This window comes from Ambystoma mexicanum, chromosome 5p, assembly GCF_040938575.1.
Source record: "Ambystoma mexicanum isolate Mex_15411 chromosome 5p, UKY_AmexF1_1, whole genome shotgun sequence".
Classification (NCBI taxonomy): Eukaryota; Metazoa; Chordata; class Amphibia; order Caudata; family Ambystomatidae; genus Ambystoma; species Ambystoma mexicanum.
In genome coordinates, this window is record NC_090930.1 from 1205350702 (window position 1) to 1205372488 (window position 21787).

At 50.9% G+C, this 21787-nt stretch overlaps 1 protein-coding gene across 1 annotated transcript in view; it reads left to right on the forward strand.

Annotated features, from left to right (window-relative positions):
• PHLPP1 (PH domain and leucine rich repeat protein phosphatase 1) overlaps positions 1-21787 on the forward strand; it is a 1441444-nt gene that overhangs the window by 767493 nt on the left and 652164 nt on the right. Inside the window, exon 8 of the mRNA XM_069613677.1 lies at positions 19910-19970. Coding sequence (XP_069469778.1) covers positions 19910-19970 — 61 coding nt within the window. The remainder of the gene's footprint in view (positions 1-19909; positions 19971-21787) is intronic.

Below are 21787 nucleotides of genomic sequence, written 5' to 3' on the forward strand. Positions count from 1 at the left end.
AATTGGAATCAGGAGACGGGGTCTCAGTCAGACAGGATCCCAATACCCCAGCTCCTTCGGCCTGATCTTCACTTGTGGCTGATGGACAGCAATGTCTCAGTGGGAACCACCTTGGTGACGACGGACTCCTCTTTCGTGCTGTCGGCCTACTCTGGAGGGCTACTCAATCCATTGGGCATGGTCCAAGGCGGAAGCCCTCCTGCATATATATCTGATCAAGCTCCGGGCAGGGAGCCTGGCCCTCAAGGCATTTCTGTCCCCCATCATGGACAGGTGTGTTCTAGTCGGGACAGACAATTCTACGATGTTTTACCTGAACAAGCAGGGTGGCACCTGGGTAAGATCCAACCCCCCCGCACTCCCGCCTACCTGCTCTGTATGGAGGTAGTATCGTTCTGGAAATGGGTACCTACGGTGGGAGTCTGGACTTCAGTGGTCCACCTCCCGGGGGACACTAATGCAGAAACGCACCAGCTGAGCCACTTGGGGTTCAACACCTACAAATGAGAGTTGCACACTGACTCCTTGTTGACCCTGTTCCAGCAGTTGGGGGTTGGCAGAACTGGACTTTTTCGCATCTCCTCTGAATCCCAACTGCCCCCGTTTGCTTAGTGTGCAGGACAGGGTCGGGGGTCTCTGGGAGACGCCTTCTATATCTGTTGGCACGGCTGCAGGTGTTATGCGTTACCGCCTCCCCCTCTGCTCCAACGGCCCTTCTGGAAGTTCCGGGCCTCGGTGGGCTGCAACCTCATCCTGATTGCCCCCCCCACTAGCTTTCGGGACCCTGGTTTTTGGATCTGCTACAGTTGTGCTCCCAGGGTCCCATCCACTTTCCGATCCCCACCAGGGGATTCCTGACACAGCAGGACAGGGCAGTGGAACATCCGGAGCCGGGCAGGCTGGCACTGGCGGCATGTTTCCTGACCAGCTAAGGCTTCAGCATGTGCAGTTTTCCTATGACATTTGGAACATCATTCAACAGGCCAGGAGATCCTCTACTCTTCCCAGAATAAGTGTAAATGGACTAGGTTCTGCCATTGGGCTTGTGACAAGGGTCTGGATCCTGTCCTCTGGATGATGTACTGGCTTTTTCGAATGGATTGTATCCTCCCACGTATTTCTCATCTTTGGTATGATATCCAGCTTCAGCTGCTTCTGAAACATTTTCTCGGCAGATGGCACTGTGCATTGATGGCGTCGGCTCGATGTCCCTTGAAGGCCTCGGTCTCGAGGATGATGGTTATCAAAGGCATAGCACGCGCATTGCCCTTTGGGTTCAGTTCTGTTTTTCTGTGACAGCTTTCGCTTCGAAAAATATGGCGCACTTCTTTACTTTTGTGACGACTTCGTTATTTTGAGAAATCGAAATGTCTTCGATAGACAACTCCAAAGGCCGGGTTCAAGAAGTGTCAGGATTGTGGGTTGAAAATGTCTTTCACCGATCCCCATCAAATCTGTTTGTGGTGCCTCGTGGTGGACCATAACACCTCAGACTGCTCCAAGTGCTAGTTTTTGACTGGAAAGGCCTTGAAGAAACAAAAGCCTCAAAGCCATGCTCCTACCGCGCATTCGAAAGAAGCCAGAAAGGAAAGGGCTCGACCTAAATCCTGCGTGCCCTCGAGCCCGGGACGAAGGCCTGATCCGCATCGAGAGCAGTCGAGGCCTCTATCCGCTGAAATCTCATCGAAGGATCAGTCGAGCCAGAAGCATGAGTCGCGGTCGCCGATGCCATCGACACCTTCAACGCCAGCCAAACACTGATTGACATCAATCGGCGAAGGCATCATTGCCAGCTGTGCTATGGACGGCGAGCGTCCCAATAAAATCTATGGCGCTAATGAAGAATGTTTCGACGACTCTTCCAGCGTCAAACCCATTATTTGCAAAATGCCTAATTCCTGAGAAAACATATATAACACTACTCAGGAAAGACTATTTTAAGACTTTCTTCCATTTATGAAGAGAATGAGCAGTCCGATGAAGAGGCTCCCTTGGGCCTCCAATTTGATATGCCAAATATACATGAGTTTTATTGCAGAGGAGTCGAGGTTGAGGCACCTCTATGACAACCTACAGACAGCAAGTGGGGGGATACCTCACCTGAGTTGGAGTATGGGAGACAGGAGGCTGGGGAGCATGCAGATGCGGCCTACAGACAACTTGTGTCTAAGGTAGTGGACTACATGGGGTGGAGTAGACACACATTGCCATTCGAACAAGGTGATCTAACAGACATCTTAGATAAGGGTCCTCAGTCAGATCCCATATTACCATTTCATGTTGCTTTGCAGAAAAGGGTGGCGACGAATTGGGAAACACCGGAAACCAATGTGGCTATAAATAAGAACTTGACCAAGAAGTACTGCCCTTCCAGTAGTGACCCCGACTACCTCTCTAGACACCCCACTCCAGTGAGTCTGGTGGTGCAGGCAACTACTGCAACATCTAAGCAAACTGCTTACCCTACCATCCCTCCAGATAGGGACGACAAACAAGTAGATGGATGGGCAAGGAAGGTAGTTTCCGCAGGGAGTATGGCACTCAAATCTGCCAACTACACATGTGCCCTCACAAAATGTACGTTCATTCTATGGCACTGCATTTCCATGATGGCAGAGCACATTCCCGAGGGGGGTGAAAGAGACTGGTTTGAGGGGATTGGGTCCTCCGACGTATTCCATATCTATGACAGTAATCACCACAGCTGTGCTGCTTCGGAAAATCTTTCGGCGTCTGCGTTGATGACGTCGATACGCTGTCCTCGAGGGCCTCCGTCGAGCCGACCTCACCGGATGTTATAAGTAGGACGCACGACGCCCGTAGCCTCAGTTCCGTATTTTCCGCGAACGTGTTTGCTTCGGAGATCTCGGCGTGCCTCGCTTCTACTGAATCCTGTTCTTTCGGTTCTTCGAACCTGTTTCTTCATTGCTATCGAATATGATGTCTTTGGCTTCTTCCACCTCGCGGTCCGGTTTTAAGAAGTGTCGGGTATGCAAGTCCAAGATGTCCCTGACGGATACGCACAACGCTTGCCTCTGGTGCCTCGGGGAGGACCATGATACGGACGACTGTCGACTGCCAATCGCTCACTTCGAAGGCCTTGTGGGAACGTAAGAAGCTGTCGGTCGGTAAGGTGGCCAAGCCCCCGAAGTCGTGTTCCACTGGTCTTTCGACGGACGATTCAAGGGGCGACTCTCCGCATCGTCGTTGTGAGTCCGGGGGTTCTCGGTCTAGGAGTCGGTCCCGCCATTCCTCTGCCTCTTCGAGGCACTCCAGGAAGCGCCGTCACAGGCTGCCTTCCCTGTCCTCTTCCGAGGACTCCGCCCATCGGCGGGTAGCTTATCCCAACAAGCATTCCACTCCTGGGGAATGGGATTCGTTCCGAAAGGAGATGTTGGCGATTTTTCAATTGCAGGGCTCCAGCCCGGGTGCGCCATCTGAGGACACCGGTCGAGGCCGCGCCAGAGACACTGCTCGTCCGCCTTTGGGCTCGAGCAGTCGTCGCAACCACTGGGCGCCTTCGAGGTCCTGGTCGGACAAGGATGGTGGCTCTAGGCATGCCCTTTCCAGGTCCCGGTCCTTGACGCCATCGAGACCGCAAGACTCTGTGAAGTCTACGAAGAAGACATCGACGTCGGTGGCGCCAAGGTCGTCGACTGACTCTCGGGGCCCCACCTCCGAGGAAGTCTTCGATGCCATTGACGCCAAGGCTGTCGAGAGACACGCTCGGGGCTCCGCCCTCGAGGCCTGTGTCAACGCCTTTGAAGCTGTCGGCGTTGCGCTCAACGTCGACGCCCATTCCGCCGACGCTCTCGACGCCTTTCGCGGCAGCCTTGTCGGAGGTACCCCGTGGCACGGTGGCAACCCCAAGAAAGGCGATGGCTAAGGCTAAACATGTCTTTTGCCTTTTTCTGTACCCTCTTTCCAGCCACTAGATTATATTTCTGAGGTGGATGAGGGGTCTGAGGAAGGTGAGGTTCCTGCGTTGGTTCCTGATGACCTTGTTTCTGGTCACAGTCAACTTGAGGACCTGCGTCAGTCGCTGCACGACGCCAGTGGTCTAGACACCTCTCCAGAGGTGGAGTTTGGTAGGCCGGAGCCTGGCACGAATGCCGAATCTTAATATCAGCGCCTCATGTCGAGGGTCACTGAATACCTGGGTTGGTCTGCCCCCCCCCTGGGGATTTTCAGCAGGATGACCTGACTGATATCTTGGAACAAGGTTCTCCAACTGACCCGGTGTTGCCATTCCATATGGCCTTGCAGAGAAGGATGGCTGCGGCTTGGACTTCTCCGGAGAGTCTCCTGACAGTGAGCAAGTCCTTGCCGAAGAAATATCGCCCAGCCAGTGGCGACTCCTGCTACTTGACAATGCACCCTACTCCGGAGAGTTTGGTGGTGCAGGCGGCTACGGCCCCCGCAAAGCAGGCGTCGTACCCTACCATCCCTCCTGATGGGGACGACAAACGTTTTGACGGCTGGGCGAAGAAGGTATTTTCTCCTGGGGGTATGGCGCTTCAGGCTGCCAACTCCGTTTGTGCCTTGTTTCGTTTCACGCACACTCTGTGGAACTGTATTTCCCTAGCAGCTGATCATATTCCCGAAGGGGAGGAACGGGATGGTATCTTTCTATCGTGCAGAATGGCAAGGACGCCATGTGTGAATCCGTTCAGTCGGGTCTGGACATGGTTGATTGCGTCAGCTGGTCCATGGCGGCGAGCACCGTAATGCGCAGGTTTGCGTGGTTGCGGAAGTCTGGTTTTTCTCCGGATGTGCAAGCCCGGCTCCTCAATATGCCCTTTGATGGTGAACATCTTTTTGGCAGCAAGGCTGACGAGAGTCTTGAGGTTGCAGACCTCGAAAGCTGCAGCAAAGTGGTTGGGCGCTGCAGTCCGCCAACCTCTGCCTTTTCGTCCTAGGGGACATCAATGGAGGGGAGGTTCCTTTCGTTATTACTCATCCTCTAGTAAATCGAGAGGAGCTGCAAGTTAAAGGGGCAACCGTAGGAGTGCCAGAGGTGGAAAACAAGGTACTCGAGGTGCCAAGGCCGCGCGTGCAGTTGCCTCTTTGCCCTCAGGCACTGCAGCAGCCGCTTCAGCTCAGTCATGAGGCCCATGCTTCTCCGGTTGGGGGAAGGCTGGTGCAGCATCTGGTAGAATGGCGTGCCATTACTTCAGATGTGTGGGGTCTGGAGATCATAGCCCACAGCTACTGTCTTCCTTTCTGGCAAAGGCCTCACGACAATCCACCAGGGAACCTCTTTGAAGAGTCCGGATCCGCTCCTTGCGCAGGAAATTCAATCCCTGCTGGAGAAAGGCGCCATAGAACTGGTGCCTGCAGCGGAGAGGAACAAGGGATGGTATTCCCCTTATTTTTTGATTTCGAAGAAAGGCAGAGGATTGAGACCCATCATGGACTTGCGCGGTTTGAACAAGCTCCTCAGGAAGGACAAGTTCAAGATGGTTACTCTTTCTCAAGTCTTCCAGGCCCTTCAACTTCAGGACTGGTTGGTGTCTCTCGACCTCAAGGACGCTTCTTTTCATGTGCCGATCCATCCAAAGCACAAGAAGTACCTGAGGTTCGCGGTTGGCGACTCGCACATTCAGTTTCGGGTCTTGCCGTTTGGATTGACCTCCGCCCCGAGGGTCTTCACCAAGCTCATGGTGGTTGTGGCAGCGCATCTCAGGAAAGGGGAGATTCACGTCTACCCCTACCTGAACGATTGGTTGATCAGGACGTGCTCTCCCGAGCAAGTCCTGGATCATCTGTCAGTCACCTGCCACTCCCTCCACAAGCTGGGCTTCTCCCTCAACTTGAAGTCTCACTTGACACCAACTCAGCGGCTCCAGTACATCGGAGCAGTGCTCGACACGTCCCTGGGGCAGTGTTTTCCTCCTCAGGTGAGGGCTCTTCACATTCAGCAGATGGTACACAAGTTTCGACATGCCCAGAGTCTCCCGGCGTTCGAGTTCTTGAGGCTGCTCGGCCTCATGGCATCCTGCATTCTTCTGGTGCCAGAGGCCCGAGGGCTCTCAAGATGCAGCGGTCACAGTCCTCCGGCAGGATGTCGGACCCCGTTCAGGTGCTGCCCTCGGTCGCTCAGGACCTTCTGTGGTGGGCCGATGAAGGCAATCTGATAAGGTGGGGGGGCTCCATTTGGCTGCCCTGGCCGGAGTTGACGATCGTGACGAACGCATCCCTCGCGGGATGGGGAGCTCATGCCAACGAGCTGACTGTCGGTGGTCGTTGGTCTCTGTCGGAGTCCAGACTCCACATCAATCTGTTGGAGCTGTCGGCCGTCAGGCTTGCCCTGAAGGTTTTTCTGCCGACTGTGCAAGGAAAGAATGTCCTGACGGACAACACAGTGGCCATGCAATACCTCAACAAAAAAGGGAGGGGCAGGGTCACTTCCTCAGTGCATGCAGGAGATGCAGCTCTGGTTCTGGGCCATCCAGCAGGAAATTTCGATCTCGGCAGTTCATCTGGCCGGAGACGAAAACGAGACGGCGGACGCTCTGAGCAGGCAGAGCGCGATCTCTCACGAGTGAGAGTTGGCTCAGGAGATTCTCCTGGAGATCTTCGCCCTTTGGGGAACCCCTCAAGTGGATCTCTTTGCCTCCAGTGTCAACCGGAAGTGCAAAAGGTTCTGCTCGTGGGAATTTCCTCCAAGAGGAGCCTTAGGAGACGCGTTTGTGGTGGAGTGGTCCTTTCCACTGCTGTACCGTTTCCTCCAGACCTCGTCATCCCGCAGCTGCTGCGGAGGTTACGGAGGTTTGGTTCCCAGATGATCCTCATTGCTCCGGCTTGGTCCAGGAGGGTGTGGTACCCGGACCTTCTCGACTTGTCCATCTGCCCTCCATGTCGTCTTCCCTACCGAGACGATCTGCTCTCACGGGAGGGTGTCAGGTTCTCCATCCAGAGGTCCGATCCCTCAACCTTCACGCTTGGCCAGACGGCCGGCAACAAAGTCCCTATACCGTTGCCATTGGAGAAAGTTCTGCGACTGGTGCAGGGTTAAGAATGTGGATCCTTTTTCATGTGACATTCCTGTTCTGTCTTTTCTGGTTTCTTTAGCCCACAGGGGCTTGCAAGTGGGTACCATTAAAGGTTACCTGGCGGCGCTGTCCATATTTAAGCACTCGTCTGAGGAGTGTTCTTATTTTAAAATTCCTTTAATTTCTCAGTTTCTGAAAGGGCTCACTAATGTGTTCCCTCTGTCACCTTTCCAGGTGCCCGGTTGGGATTTGAACCTTGTTCTCAAGTTTCTAATGGGTGCTCCGTTTGAGCCTTAGGATTCTTGTCCTTTGAGACTGTTAACCCTTAAAACTGTATTTTTAGTTGCGGTCACTTCCGCTCGCAGAGTGAGTGAGTTACAGGCACTTTCAGTTCAGCCACCCTTCACTGTGTTTCATAATGACAGGGTTGTCCTTCGAGTTCGTCCTGCCTTTCTTCCGAAGGTGGTGTCGGAATTTCATTTGAGCCAGAAGGTTGTTCTTCCGGCATTTCATCCTCCTCCGCATCCTGGTAAGGACGAGGAGAGGCTCCATAGGTTAGATCCTAGGAGAGCTTTAAGTTTCTACATTTCACACATGTCCCGGGTCAGCGTGGATGATCAGCTCTTTATTGGTTACGCTGGAAGGCGTTTGGGGTAAGCTGTGACTAAGCAGACTTTGTCTAGATGGATTATCTTGGTAATTTCTGAATGTTACCGCCTGGCGGGTAAGGATCTTCCTGTAGGCTTATGGGCCATTCGACTAGGGGTATGGCTGCCTCTACTGCCCTGCAGAGGGGTGTTCCTATTCGTAACATCTGTGATGCAGCCACTTGGGCTTCGGTCCATAATTTTGTTTGTCACTACTCCCTTGATTCTATCCATGGGCAGGATCTGGCCTTTGGCAAGGCGGTTCTTTACTCTGCAATTAGATTGGGCATTCTAAATTTGTATATTCTAAATTCTTTTCCCTCCTCCATACGTTGGTACTGCTTTGGGAGTCTGTCATAGATATGGAATACGTCGGAGGACCCAATCCCCTCGAAGAACAAGTTACTCTCTTACCTGGTAACGTTCTTTCGATGGGATGTCCGACGTATTCCCCATCGCTCCCTCCCTGCCTTCCCCGCTACAGAATTTCTTACGCGATTGCAGCTTACGTTTCCGCAAGGCTTTCTGTGGTCATATTGGCAGATTGGTGCCACACGTTCTGGGAAAAAACAACAACTGAGGCTACGGGTGTCGTGCGTCCTACTTATAACATCCGGTGACGTCAGCTCGACAGATGCCCTCGAGGATGGCGTATCGACGTCATCGACATAGACGCCGAAAGATTTTTCGAAGCAGCACAGCTGTGGTGATTACTGTCATAGATATGGAATAAGTCGTCGGACCATCACATCGAAAGAACGTTACCAGGTAAGAGAGTAACTTGTTCTTCTTAGCCATAGTTGGAGACGGAAAACAAGCCATGTGCGAGTCATCAGTCAGGTTTGGATTCTGCTGATGGCATCAGTAGAGCCATGGCTACCAGCACAGTTATGCTCAGGTTTGTGTGGTTGCGGAAGTCAGGTTTTGCACCGGATGTGAAGTCCAGACTTCTCAACATGCCCTTTGACGGGTCTCACCTTTTTGGCAACAAGGCTGACGAGAGTCTTGAGAAGTTGCAGACCTCAAAGGCGGCAGCCAAATCATTAGGCACCGCTATTGGGCAACCTCAGTCTTTTCGACGTAGTAGAAAACCTTGGAGGGGTAGATCTTTTCGCTACTACTCTTTAGTTGGAAGGGCAGGAAGAATGGCCAGTCAAAGTAGCCAAAGAAGATTTCTTCAGGGTGGACGAGGAAGGGGTGCAAAACCAGCTGGGCTTCTTTACCATGTGCCGCTGCCTCAAAACCTCTGAGGTCTTGAGTCACAGGTTACCAGTGGGGGCCAGACTGTCTCGGGATCTAGAAGAATGGCGAGACATTACTTCAGATGCTTGGGCCTTGGAAACCGTTGCCTACGGTTGCTGCCTTCCTTTTATACAGACAACTCAGAATAATCCACTGGGGAACAACTCTTTGAGGATTTCAAATCCGCTCCTTGTGCAGGAGGTTTTAACCCTGCTAGAGAAAGGCGCTATAGAATCAGTGCCTGTAGCGGAGAGGAGCAAGGGTTTGTATTACCTTGATTTCCTAATACCCAAGAAGGACGGAAGACTGAGACCCATCTTGGACTTGAGATACTCGAACAAGTTCTTCAGGGAGTACAAGTTCAAAATGGTCACACTTTTTCAGATCCTTCAGGCCCTCCAACTCCAAGATTGGTTGGTGTCATTGGACCTTCAGGGTGCTTATTTTCACGTGCTAATCCATCTTAAGCACAGACAATACCTGAGGTTCGCAGTTGGCTGTTCTCATTATCCATTTCGAACTTCATCCATTTGGGCTAACCTCAGTCCCAAGGATTAACACCAAACCGATGGCGGTGGTGGCAGCGAGTCTCGGGAGAGGGGGTATTCAAGTCTACCCCTACCTGGACTATAGGCTGATCAGAGGGCACGTTCTCCCGAAAAAGTCCTGGATCATCTCCACGTCGGCTGCCACTCCCTTCAGACGGGGCTTCTCCTTCAATTACAAGAAGTCCCATATGACACCTGCTCAATTAATCAGAGCTGTTTTGGATATATCCTTGGGAAAGAGCTTGCCACCTGAGGTGAGGGCTCAAGACATTCTTCAGATGGTCACCAAATTTCAAAGTGCCCAGTGTCTACCGGCCTTCGATTTTTCTTTTTTTGAGGTTGCTGGGCCTCATGGCATCCTGCATTTTTCTGGTGCCAGAGGCCCGCCTGACAATGAGATCCCTTCAATGGGCTCTAAGAACTCAGTGTTCCCAGTTCTCAGGAAAGATGTGGAACCTACTTCAGGTTCCAAGCAGAGTTGCACAGGATCTTCTGTGGTGGGCCTGTGAGGACAAAATTCTGAAGGGAGAACTATTTTGGCAACCATGGCCGGAGATAACCGTAGTAACGGACTCCTCACTCACGGGGTGGAGAGTTCACACCAATGATCTGACAGCGGTCGTTGGTCTCCATCGGAGTCCAAACTACATATCAATCTTTTGGAGATGAGGGCAATCAGACTAGTGCTAAAGGCCTTCCTGCCCTCTGTACAGGGAAAGAATGCCCTGATGATGACTGACAACACAGTGGCCATGTACTACCTCAACAAAAGAGGTGGTGTAGGGTCACTACCACTATGCAGAGAGGCAATGCAGCTCTGGTACTGGGCAATACAAGAAGGAATCTCCATATCAGCAGTTCACCTAGCCGGAGAGGAGAACATGGCGGAGGACGCCCTGAGCAGGCAGCGCAGTCTCCCACCAGTGAGAACTAGCTCAGGAAGTTCAAGAGATTTTCAACCTTTGGGGAACCCCTCAAGTGGATCTGTTCATGAAAGGTGTGAACCGAAAGTGTGAACTGTACTGCTCCAGGGAATGTCCTCCAAGAGGAGCTCTAGGAGAGGCGTTTGTGGTGGACTGGGAATTTCCACTCCTGTACGCCTTTCCTCCAGTCCCCGTCATTCCTCAATTGATCAGGAGGTTGAGAACGTTCGGGAAACATTTGATCCCAACTGCCCCGGATTGGACCAAGCGGACGTGGTACCCGGACCTTCTGGACATGTCCATCTGACCTTCAATATGTCTTCCACAAAGAGAAGACCTTCTCTCCATCCAGAGGTCAAGAAACTCAACCATCATGCTTGGTTTCTGAACGGTTGAGATAGAAGGATTGGGACCTCCCGGATGACGTAATGGAGATTTTGCTTTCTGCCAAAAGGCCAGCAACAAAGTCTGTGTACCGTTGCAGTTGGAGTAGATTCTGCAACTGGTGCAGAGAAAAGAATGTAGATCTTTTTCTATGTAAAACACCAGATGTTTTGTTTTATTCTGCTATCTTTAGTCAATCTGGGGCTCCGGATTGGTACTATTAAAGGCTATTTAGCAGCGCTGTCCATATTTAAGCACTCATCAAAAGGATGTTCATACTTCAAAATTACTCTGGTGACACAATTTCTAAAGGGGCTCACCAACATGCCCTCCCCCCCATCGCTGTTCCAGGTTCCATTCCAATTTGGGATCTTAATCTTGTTCTAAAATGTCGAATGTGTGCACCTTTTGAACATTTTCACTCATGTCCCTTAAGAAGTATATGGGAGGAACATCCAGTTGAAAGAACGTTACCAGGGTTGAGTAACTTGTTCTTCTGCACACCTGGCCCGTTCGGGAGTTCAGGTGCATATTTGCCGCATTTATCTGGCGACCATCGGGACGTTCAAGAATTCCCCTGAGCCTTGCCAACCTGGCCCACCTCGAGGGGTTGTTTAAGCCTTTTCGTCCGGTGCATAGACTGCATCTGGTCTGGGACCTCAATGTCGCCTTGAAACACTTGTGTATAGGCGCTTTACAAATGCCATATCATATCAATGTGGTTTCTGCTGCTTTACAGCGCAAACCCTTCGAGGCGATGGCTGTTGTGGACAGTCAGCTGGTAACGCTAAAGATGGTTCTACTGGTAGCTCTCACCTCTGCATGCAGGGTCAGTGAGCTGTAGCAGTTGTCTTCGTGTGAGCCCTTCACCACATTTCACAACGATAAGGTCATCTTGCGCCCTCACCCAAACCTCTTACCCAAGGCGGTCTTTCCTTTCCATCTGAATCAAGAGATCTGCCTGCCAGTGTTCTTCCTGAACCCACAATCTGAGGCAGAGGGTCCTTCATTTATTGTACCTCAAGAGGGTGCTCAAGTTTGACCTCTCTGGAACAAAATCCTTCAGGAAGGTCACATGCATTTTGTGACTTTTGTGGTGTTCCTCCCCCCGCTCTAAGGCTTCCATCGCCCATTGGATGGTTCAGGTTACTTTGGAGGCCTACACGCCCATGTCCAAACCAGTCCCTGAGGGGGATCAGTGCCCATGCGGTTAGAGCTAAGGCCACGGCAGTTGCATTTCAGAGACATGCTTCTTGGGATGTAATCAGTAAAGCGGCTACTTGGGCCACTCCGTCGGCCTTCTGTAAACACTATTTCCTGGATACCAACTCCAGGCGCGATGCAGAGGTCGGTCTGGCGGTTCTGAAGAATCTTTTTGCTTCATCCTAGATGAGGCAGGTTGTCACAACTCCACCCTATGGTCTTGTACAGTGGGATCACCCACAAGGATGGAGGAAAGGGGACTATGAGCACTCTAGTCACTACGGTGAGTAACTTTAATTATTCATATTTCCCGTCCCCTTTCCTCCGTACGTTCGACCATCTTCTCCCGCTTGTATGCCAAGGGCTAAAATTGAAAAGTGTAGCCAGGTATCTAAGTGTCCAATGTGTTCAAAGGGGACAGAGGTGCGGCACCTAAGGGATGAAGTCTCTGTGGGGCGTTCCCATGCCCGATGCCACACCCCCCATGCTGTACTAAATTTAAAGGGGAAACTAGATTTTGCGCTGCCAAAGGTTCCGGTACCATCCCCATGTTGGGCGATGCCCGCAAGGATATAGGAAAGGGGACTATGGACTGAGTACTCTAGTCACTACTGTGACTAACTTTAATTTCTTACTTGCCTCGCTGGTGTCCTCCACTCTTCTGACTCTGGTCTGCCCACAGCATTTGAAACTCGCGCTGGTTTCCGTGCCTGTTGCCTCTCCCGTCTGGGTTTGACAGCGTGGTTAGTCAGTCGTCCATACTAACTAGGTTACTCACCGTAGTGACCACTTTACTCCTAGTCCATAGTCCCCTTTCTTCCATACTTATGGGACATCTCTCCGTCCTGTGGGACGGGACCGGAGCACTTTGTAAAAAGCATCCAAAAATATTTTTTCAAAAATGTGTCCTTCCTCTTTCTGCGCGGGGCCCGGCACACGGCCGTAACCCCGCCCACCTTGGCTTCGCATCGCCCATCAGTCCTTTTCTATCGCTAGGTCAGAGACCTATTAGCAATAACAGAGGAACCTTATTAGAGGGGACGGTGGGCGGGCGTATGGAGGAAAGGGGACTATGGACTAGGAGTAAGGTGGTCACTATGGTGAGTAACCTGGTTATACTCCTACATCCTTTCCTCCATACTTATGGGAGATTCCAAAGCACTCCTAACTGGAAATACTCCTTATTGAAAAAGGTTCTTCAGCACAGCCTGACCAAACTGAGCATCAGCTGTCGAGCTCATGTCAAGACAATAATGCTTACAAAAAGCGGATGGGAAGGCCCAAGTAGCTGCCCTAGCGATGGACTCCCAGGGGACATACTTCTGAAAAGCAACCGCAGCTGCCTTGCCCCGCACCAGGTGTCCATGAATACCCTTAGGAGGTTTCAGTCCTTGGACGGTGAAAGACACTGTAATGCAGGCGGCGATCTACTGAGAAATAGTCACCTTAGACGCCTACTTACCCTGAGGGTTACCGAAAGTCACAAAAAGTTGAGAAGAACTCCTAAGCTCGGAAGTCCTGTCAAGGTAGAACTTAAGGGCCCTTCTGACATCAAGACAGTGCATAACCCTTTCTGCCTCTGAGGTAGGGTTCGGAAAAAACACTGGCAGGGAGATCGACTGATTCAGATGGAATTCAGTTACCACCTTCGGTAGAAAGGCAGGGTTTGTCCGTAGGACCACCTTGTCCTTGTGAAAGACCAAGAAGGGATGCTCCACTGACAAGGCCTGGAGCTCACTCACCCGCCTTGCTGAGGTAACGGTGACCAGAAAGGACACTTTCCATGATAGGTACTTGAGGTCCACCGTGGCCATGTGTTCAAAAGGCTTATGGCGCAGCGCCGTCAGGACTACATTTAGGTCCCACAGCGGGTGCGGACTATGAACTGGAGGGTAGAGGCGTGTCAAGCCTGCAAAATGCCTCTTGACAACCGAGTTACTCAGAGTATGAACATTGGTCTGTAGAAAGATAAGTGGAGACCGCTGAAAGGTAAGTTCTGCAGGACAGAACGTTAACACCCGACTCTGCTAGGGAGGACACGAAGGACGGCACACCCTTGGATCCAACTGCTTTGCCAAACACCAATGACAGAACCTGAGCCATTTGCTCCTGTATTGGGATCTAGTCGAGGGTTTCCTGGCTGCCTGGATAACACGCATTTTATCCGTAGACAAGTTAAGATGCTCTAAAGACCTGAACTCGGGCACCATGCCGCCAAGTTGAGCGATTGTGGGGAGAGGTGCCATATCTGCTGTCCCCCCCCCTGATGAAGATCGGGGGTCACTGGTAACCTGGTCGGCAAATACACCGACAGGTGTTGAAGTTCTGAGAACCAAAACCTGGCCGGCCACCAGGGGGCTATGAGTAGGAGAGAGCATTTCACCGAGTTCTTGAGCTTGCAAATTGCTCGGTGAACTAGAGGCAGAGGCGGGAAGGCGTAAGCTCTCATGTTGTGCCATGGGATCTCGAGAGCATCCCCACAGAGGAGGCTCCCAGCCCCCCTCTGGAGGCATACTGAGGAAGCTTATTGTTTACCGCCGTAGCGAAGAGGTCCACCTCCGGTGTGGCCCAATGCAAGAAAATCCATGAGGACCTCTGCCTTCAACTCCCACTCGTAGCTGACGACTGTCCGCCTGCTGAGGGCATCCGCTGTGACATTCAGCTGGCCTGGGATGTGCACTGCAAGCAGCCAGACACCATGAAGCACGGTCCACTCCCAAATCTGGATGGACAGGTCCACGAGGAGGGGGGGGGGAAGGCTTTGTTCCCCCTTGCTTGTTGATGTAATACATTGACACCACATCGTCTGTGTGTATGTGGACCACCTTGTTGGCAATGACCGGTCTGAATGCCCTGAGCGCTAGAAAGATCGCCAGAAGCTCCAAATGATTTATGTGCAGGAGCTTGTCCTGAGGCGACCAGAGGTCAGAGACTTGTAGAAGATCTAATGTCGCACCCCACCCCAGGAGGGAGGACCCCACCCCAGAAGGGAGGAGTCCGTCATGATCGTCGCCATAGGAGCTGGGTCCTGAAACCCCGCACCCACCGACAGGTTGCCGAGAGATGACCACCAATCCAGGTCCACTCTCATGGAATCCGGAATCATCAGCTTGGAATCCGGGTCCACAGCCTGACGCCAGGAACTCCGAAGAGCCATCTGGGTCTGTCTCATCTTGAGACGAGCAAGAGGAAGAGCCAGCACACATGAGGCCATGAGGCCCAGAAGCCTCTGGAACCACCAGGCCGACATGCTCTCCGACTGCGCAAACATCTGACATGTGGCTAACGGATCCGCCATTCTGTCCCCGGTCAGGTACACTCTGCAGTCGATCGTGTTCCAGCGAAAACCCAGGAAAATCAGATCCTGCGAGACCGCCATGGAAGATTTCCGCCAGTTCACTGACAGTCCAAGATGGAACAGGAGCTGAAGGAGAGACTGGAGATTGCCCGCTGCTGCTAGTGGACAAGGGCTGCGTAAGAGCCAGTCGTCCAAATATGGATACACATGGATACCCTGGAGACGAAGATGGGCCGCAATCACCGACATCATCTTTGTGAAGACACGCAGCGCCGAGCTGAGGCCAAAAGGAAGCACTCGAAACTGGAAGTGCTCCTCTCCCAAAGAGAAGCAGAGATATCTGCTGTGTGGGTTCCAAACCAGGATATGCATGTACGCATCCTGAAGATCCACCACACTGAGCCACTCGCCCATCTGCAAGGAGGAGCGTATCTGGCTGGGCGTAATCATCTTGAATTTCTCTTGGGGTAGGAAAAGATTGAACTGGGAAAGGTCTAGGATGGTGCACAAGCCAGCCTGGTTGGGTTTGGGCACCGTAAGCAGCCAGGAGTAGAAGCCCTCCCCTCGCTCCCCAAGGGGAACAGGTTCCACAGCTCTGAGGTCCAGAAGTTTCTGAACCTCGGCTTTGAGGGAGGGCGAGCCCGACAGCTGAAAAGGAGGGTTGAGGGGTGGGGTAGGGGGTAGAGGTAAGCATAAGCTTCCCAAGCGCCTGACAAGACCCATCTGTCTTCTATGATAGTCTGCCACGCCTCCCAATGAGACGCCATGCGTCCTCCCACCGGGGTCTCGTGCGAGTGCGGAAAACCCTCATTTAGTTGGTTTATCGGTGGCGGTGCCACCTGAACCAGAGGAGCGGGAGAAAAACCGCGACCGTTGTTGCCTACGGCGGTTGTTCCCCGCAGGGGTATCCAATCTGCAAGATTTTCGGTCGAGGAAGCCCCTAAAGCCAGAGGAAGGTCGACTTTGCGACAACGGTCTCTGGGTTTTGAAAGGAGTCTTAACCAGGACAGACAAGGACTTAGCTGTCTGAGTGCTATCCTTCGTCTTGGTGAGCTCTAAATCTGTTGTAGAATGACAAAGCTCCTTCCCATAGAACTGAAGCTCCAACACCTTGTCCTGCACTTCTTTTGAGAATTTAGTTGCATGCAACCACGCCTGTTGTGAGGTATCAACCCCCAGCATAAGGCCCCGAGCCGAGGTGGCTGCGTGATGAGCCGCAGCCTCCAGGAGAACCTGGGCCAAGACCCTGGCGTCGGATAGGCCTCCTTTAAAGTCTTCTACTCGACCGGGATAAACTCCTCAAACTCCGACAGACCTTTCCACATCCGCATATTAGCTCCCGCTAATACCAATTCGGCGTTGGCCTGCCTGAGCTGCAAGGCCGAGTTGGCGAAGATTTTCCTCCCGAGGGAGTCGAGGAGCTTGTCCTCCTTTCCCAGAACCTGAATAGCCGTTGTGGAAGAGGATGCTGCAGGCCTGGACTGCAAAGTGGCCGCAGCCACTACTGTGGAGGAAGGGGGCGGACAAGACAGGGCCACCTCTTCCGAAGAATGCAGCCTGTATCTCGCGTCAATTTTCTTATTGACAAAAAGTCCAGTGTGTGGCTTTTCCCAGACTCTGCGGACTCGGCCAGAACATCCTTCTGCAAGAACAGGCCGTACGCTCCAAGGGAGACAGGGTGAACGCCCCAGAAAGCACGCCCTTCTGCGGAGCGGGTGCCTTGGGCACTTGGACATCTAAGAAGCTCATCATGTCCAGTACCCGGTCATGAAAAGCTCTGACAGAGCGGGGAAGGTCCTCGTTGTCCTGATCGCCTTGCGCGTCATCCAACAGGTCAGGATCCTGCTGAGCCGTGTCAGCCGCCGCCTTGTCCACAGGGGACAATGGAGGCAAAGGCGGAAGAGTCGGGGAGAGGCACCGTAGGCAAGGGAGGCGCCGGCAGAACCACCGGAGGAACGGGTGGAGTCGGAGGTGCGGGCGGACATATCTCCCTAAAAAGCACTTTGAAATACTCCCTCATGGGGTCGGTACGTATGAGCATTTGAAATTTCCTGAAAAAATCGTCCTCCAGAGACTGTTTCGGAACCTGAGGAAGCCTCTCACGAGGTGGACAAATCCAGGGACGTAACGGGGATGGGTGCCACACTGGCCCCTCCACTGACGTATCCACATAAATCAACGTTGCCGACCCTGCAGGCAACGAAACATTGTGCAGAAGAGGCATCTGAGCGTTCCAATCGTAAACTGGCCGATAAGGATGCACACAAGGGACTCTATGCTCACCCAAGGAACCAAGCCCTACACCTGAGGCCGATGGCGTAGTTGTAGGGGTAGCAGCCAAAATGGCCGTCGTGGCGGGAACGAGCGCCATTTTGTCGTCAACTGAGGGGAACTGCGGCACGTGAGGAAGTGAGGCAGGGTCCCCATCGATGGATCAGGGGTCTTAACTTCAGCCTTAATAGAAGGAACCTCGGCAGCGCCGGTACTGTGAGGCCTGGAATGTTTGAGACATTCCAACCGCCAAATCAGCCTTCCCAGGAAGGACCTCAGTCTTGCTGGTAAAGAGCTTTCCTTCTTTGCCCCCTCAACAGATCTGGTGTCACCGCAAGAACGGGATCGGTGAGAAACAGCCTTCACCGGTGAGGCCTTGCCAGGCCTCTCAGAAATGTTGTTAACTTTAGCCTCTGAAAGAGGGACCTCAGACCCACGTGCGGTGACAGCCTTATCCGCGCAGGCCTCGAACATGCATTTGGTAACAGCAAGCCGCACCGAGGCCTCGCGGCGCACCCCAGTCTTATTTTTGAGGGAAGCCGACAGAGAGGCCTCAGAGCGAGTTCCGGTATCCCACGATTCAATAGAACTGGGTCTACAAGCAGCCCACACATGAGGGGCCTCAGCGCGTGCTCTGGTACCCACAGGCCCCTTCGGAGACCCTTGGAGAAAACTCTGGTACAATTATTAAGCCCAACTGGCACCTCAGGGTGAACCCCAGTGACAGAGCGATCAACGCCCCCTCCCGGCCCGAGAGGAACCTGGAAAGGTATCCCCCGGCTGGGGTGTTCTGAAAAGTAAAGAATTTACCAGGCGTTTTTTCTTCGCTATTCGAACGCCTGAAAATATGAAGGAGGAGTTCGTCGGAACAATTCCCTCCACCGCTCCAACCGACGTTGAAGTGCCCGGACCGAAAGGGAGTTGCAGTAAAAACTGGAGTTCCAACGGTGATCCGGACCCAAACACTCTAAGCAAAGAGGAAGGGGATCCGCCCCCGCGAAACGACAGTGACATGATGAACAGTCTGGGAAGTCTAGTTTGAGCGACGTAGACAGACTAGTACACGATCGCTAGCGAGAGCCAGAGAGGAAAAAGGGAAGAAGATCTTCCGAGGATGCAAGTGCGTCCAGTCCCGAAAGAGCAGAGAAAAGGACTGATGGGCGATGCGCGGGGTGGAGCCAAGGTGGGCGGGATTACAGCCGCGTGTCGGGTCCTGCGCAGAAAGAGAGCAAGGACACATTTTTGAAAACATTTTTTTGGATGCTTTTTACAAAATGCTCCGGTCCCGTCCCACAGGACGGAGAGATGTTCCATAAGTGTAGAGGAAAGGAGACGGGACGTAGGAGTATTATACAATATTGCTAGTCCCGCCCTGGTGGATTGTAAAAGTCTTTTGTACTTGTTGATAACTTAACCTTCATGCCTCCTATGGGCTACTTTAGCCAGTACAAACAGTCCTTCCTGCACGCTTCTTCATTCTAATTCTTTTGACTTTATCCCCTGTATTACAGACGTTCATAGATTTGCTTTCAACAAAATAGCTTTGAATAGTGGGCAAGGCTAGGGAATGTAGGGAAGTGACAATATTCAATGGGCTACACCCCACAGGGGAGAGTCCTCCTGCATCAAGCCACCCCTTGGGGGAATTATTGGGTAGCGACCGCACCTCCCTAGCCTCAGGCAAAATGGCTCCCCCTTGGGTAGAAGTGATAACACCTTGTGAATCGTCACAGTATACATAAGCAAATCTCTATGATCGCTGTCTGCATGACTATTCATTTTGCCTCAATTCACTGACTTGAATAAAAAATACTTTTTTAGAGCACACAAACTCTTTCCAGGTTGTAAAGTTACTACTCACCATTGTTTTTGTGCTCGGCATTGTAACCGTTACACACACACACACCATAGGGTGCATGTTTAGTTTGTCGAATATATGTAATTAAGCCACATAGCTTTCTTTGAGCAATAAGTGCTGCTTCAGTAGTGGACTTAGGTGTGGGAGAATGTTGGTGTGTATTCGACTAGACAATATCATTTTGACTGATGCAAGAACCTTGACCAAACATGAATTTGTTGATTAGCATGGAAAGGTCACCAATCTTATTGTGCAGATTTACGGAAATGTGGAAGAAAAAACCAAGAGCAGACGAATAAGATTAGGAGTGTGGGGGCTAGATTGAGGATCAGGCTCCTGGGAGTACAACCATGTGCCGAGGTTTGCTTAAGCCGACATCCCAAACCTGAGAAAATATTGCTAAAGCTGTATGTGAATATAAGCAACTTTATTAGATTTCATTTTTTGCATCCTCTAGTGATGAGAGACCCGATACTGCTATTTCCAGAAAGAGCTGTCCAATGAACATAACCGTTGACAATTTTTTTTTTTTTCTCGTAGAACTTGCTCAACTGGATGTTCATCCTGTTCCAAGCTGTCTAACCTTCATGGATATTTCCAGGTAACACCATTTCAACTTACATTATTGTCCAGGGCCATAAGTATGAGTTATCGGTATCCAGTGATAATGTTGCAGGAATAATCCTGCGGCTGAAAACGGCGCTGTTTGAAATGCACTTTTGATCGCATTTATATGTGGGAGGTGGGTTTGGGTAATACATTAGGGTATGGGGGAGCTGCAGGGGGGGTCTTCCCCACATATAAAGGTGATTATAAGTGCATTTAAAACAGCGCCATTTTTAGCCACAGAATTATTACCTGCAACATTATCACATAGAACCGAATTATCCTTCCCACACCGTACTATACTTATTCATTGCAACTTCCTCTAGTAAATCATGATCCAGTTTTGTGCTCATTAAAACAGCAGTCTAATAAATGTCAAATGACTGGGGGATGTTACCTAGCTTGTATTCCTTGTGTTATATGTGTTTGTGTAACACTGAATTGTTATTGTAAATAGAACTTAAGGTCGACCATTTTCCTGATGAATCACACGTGATCAGGTAGCTTGTTACACATTTCTGTATACTATTTTTTATAGTCTGACAAATTAATCTTCTTTGTCCTGAAAGCAAAATATTAATAACGTTCTTTATGGAGTCACACTTGTTTCCCTTTCCGTGTTTATGCATCACAGGGCAAACTTTATTTGAACCCGCAACTCAAGGGAGTGTTGCGCTTTGAAACACTGTTTGCTGTATAGGTGCATTATTTTAATGTTTTCTTTTATTGTTCTTAGCTGATCATTGACTTATCACAATAAAAAAGTGAATCTACAATTTACAGAATTAAAAAGGAGTGAAAAATACCAACATATTTTTACAATCACACTTCTTCAATTCATAAAGAAAAAAACAATAAATAGAATAACACATTTTTTAAAACAAATATTGAATTAATAATTTTGGCCATTTCTACCTAAAATGTAATCGGGAGAGAACATCCTGAGGAAAGAAAAGACGACAATACAAATAAAGTATAGGCGCATTATAAATACCCAATTAATAAAATATTCATTTTCTGTGCCCCAACAATTGAAGTTCTAGAAGAGCTGCCATAATTTTTGACTCTACCACAGTACACCAGTTGTGGCCATCAAATTAGTAGAAACAGGTGGTGATCTCCTTCTGTGCAACAATGTTTTCGAAAGAAAAAGCTGCTTATAGTGCTCAGTTCCTTTGTTGTGGTCTGTGTTGCAGCGGATATAATAAGTTGAACAATTCTTCTCCTGAAGTACAGTATCCTCCTGTTTAAAAAAGATACAATTCATAGGCTTCTTCCTGTATGCCACTCTTGCTTTATCCTTGTTTCCTTGTTGCAATTCACTGGTCACCCTAGCTCTGGCCAAGGCGAACATGCCAGTTTCTTTGGAAGAGGTTGAACTCTGTTGCAGTGGTGCTTTACAAATCAAATATACTGGCAATATTGTTTTCAGAACTCGGACCTTGACGCACATTAATAACACTGTTTTTCTCTGTCCTCCTTTTTCTCAAGTAGTGGACAAATTGAACAAGTTCAGTAGGAATTTACCATGGGAGACTACTGTGGAGTTTTTGGATGGACCTTGCAAAGAGACTTAATTTCAACCGTTATCTGAAAATAGGGACACAATCAACATTGTTGTCAGCGGTATTTCTGAAAGGGATGATCTGTCTTCCCGTGCTACCTGCCGCCCGTTCTCCTGGAACCACTGCATACCTGCTAGTGATGGATGCTGCTCATCGAGAGGGCTCTGCAGTCTCTCCAGCATTCCTCATTCCGCTGAGCCGCTTGCACAACCCGGCAACTGGGCTCTGCGTCGATCAGCTTCTCTCC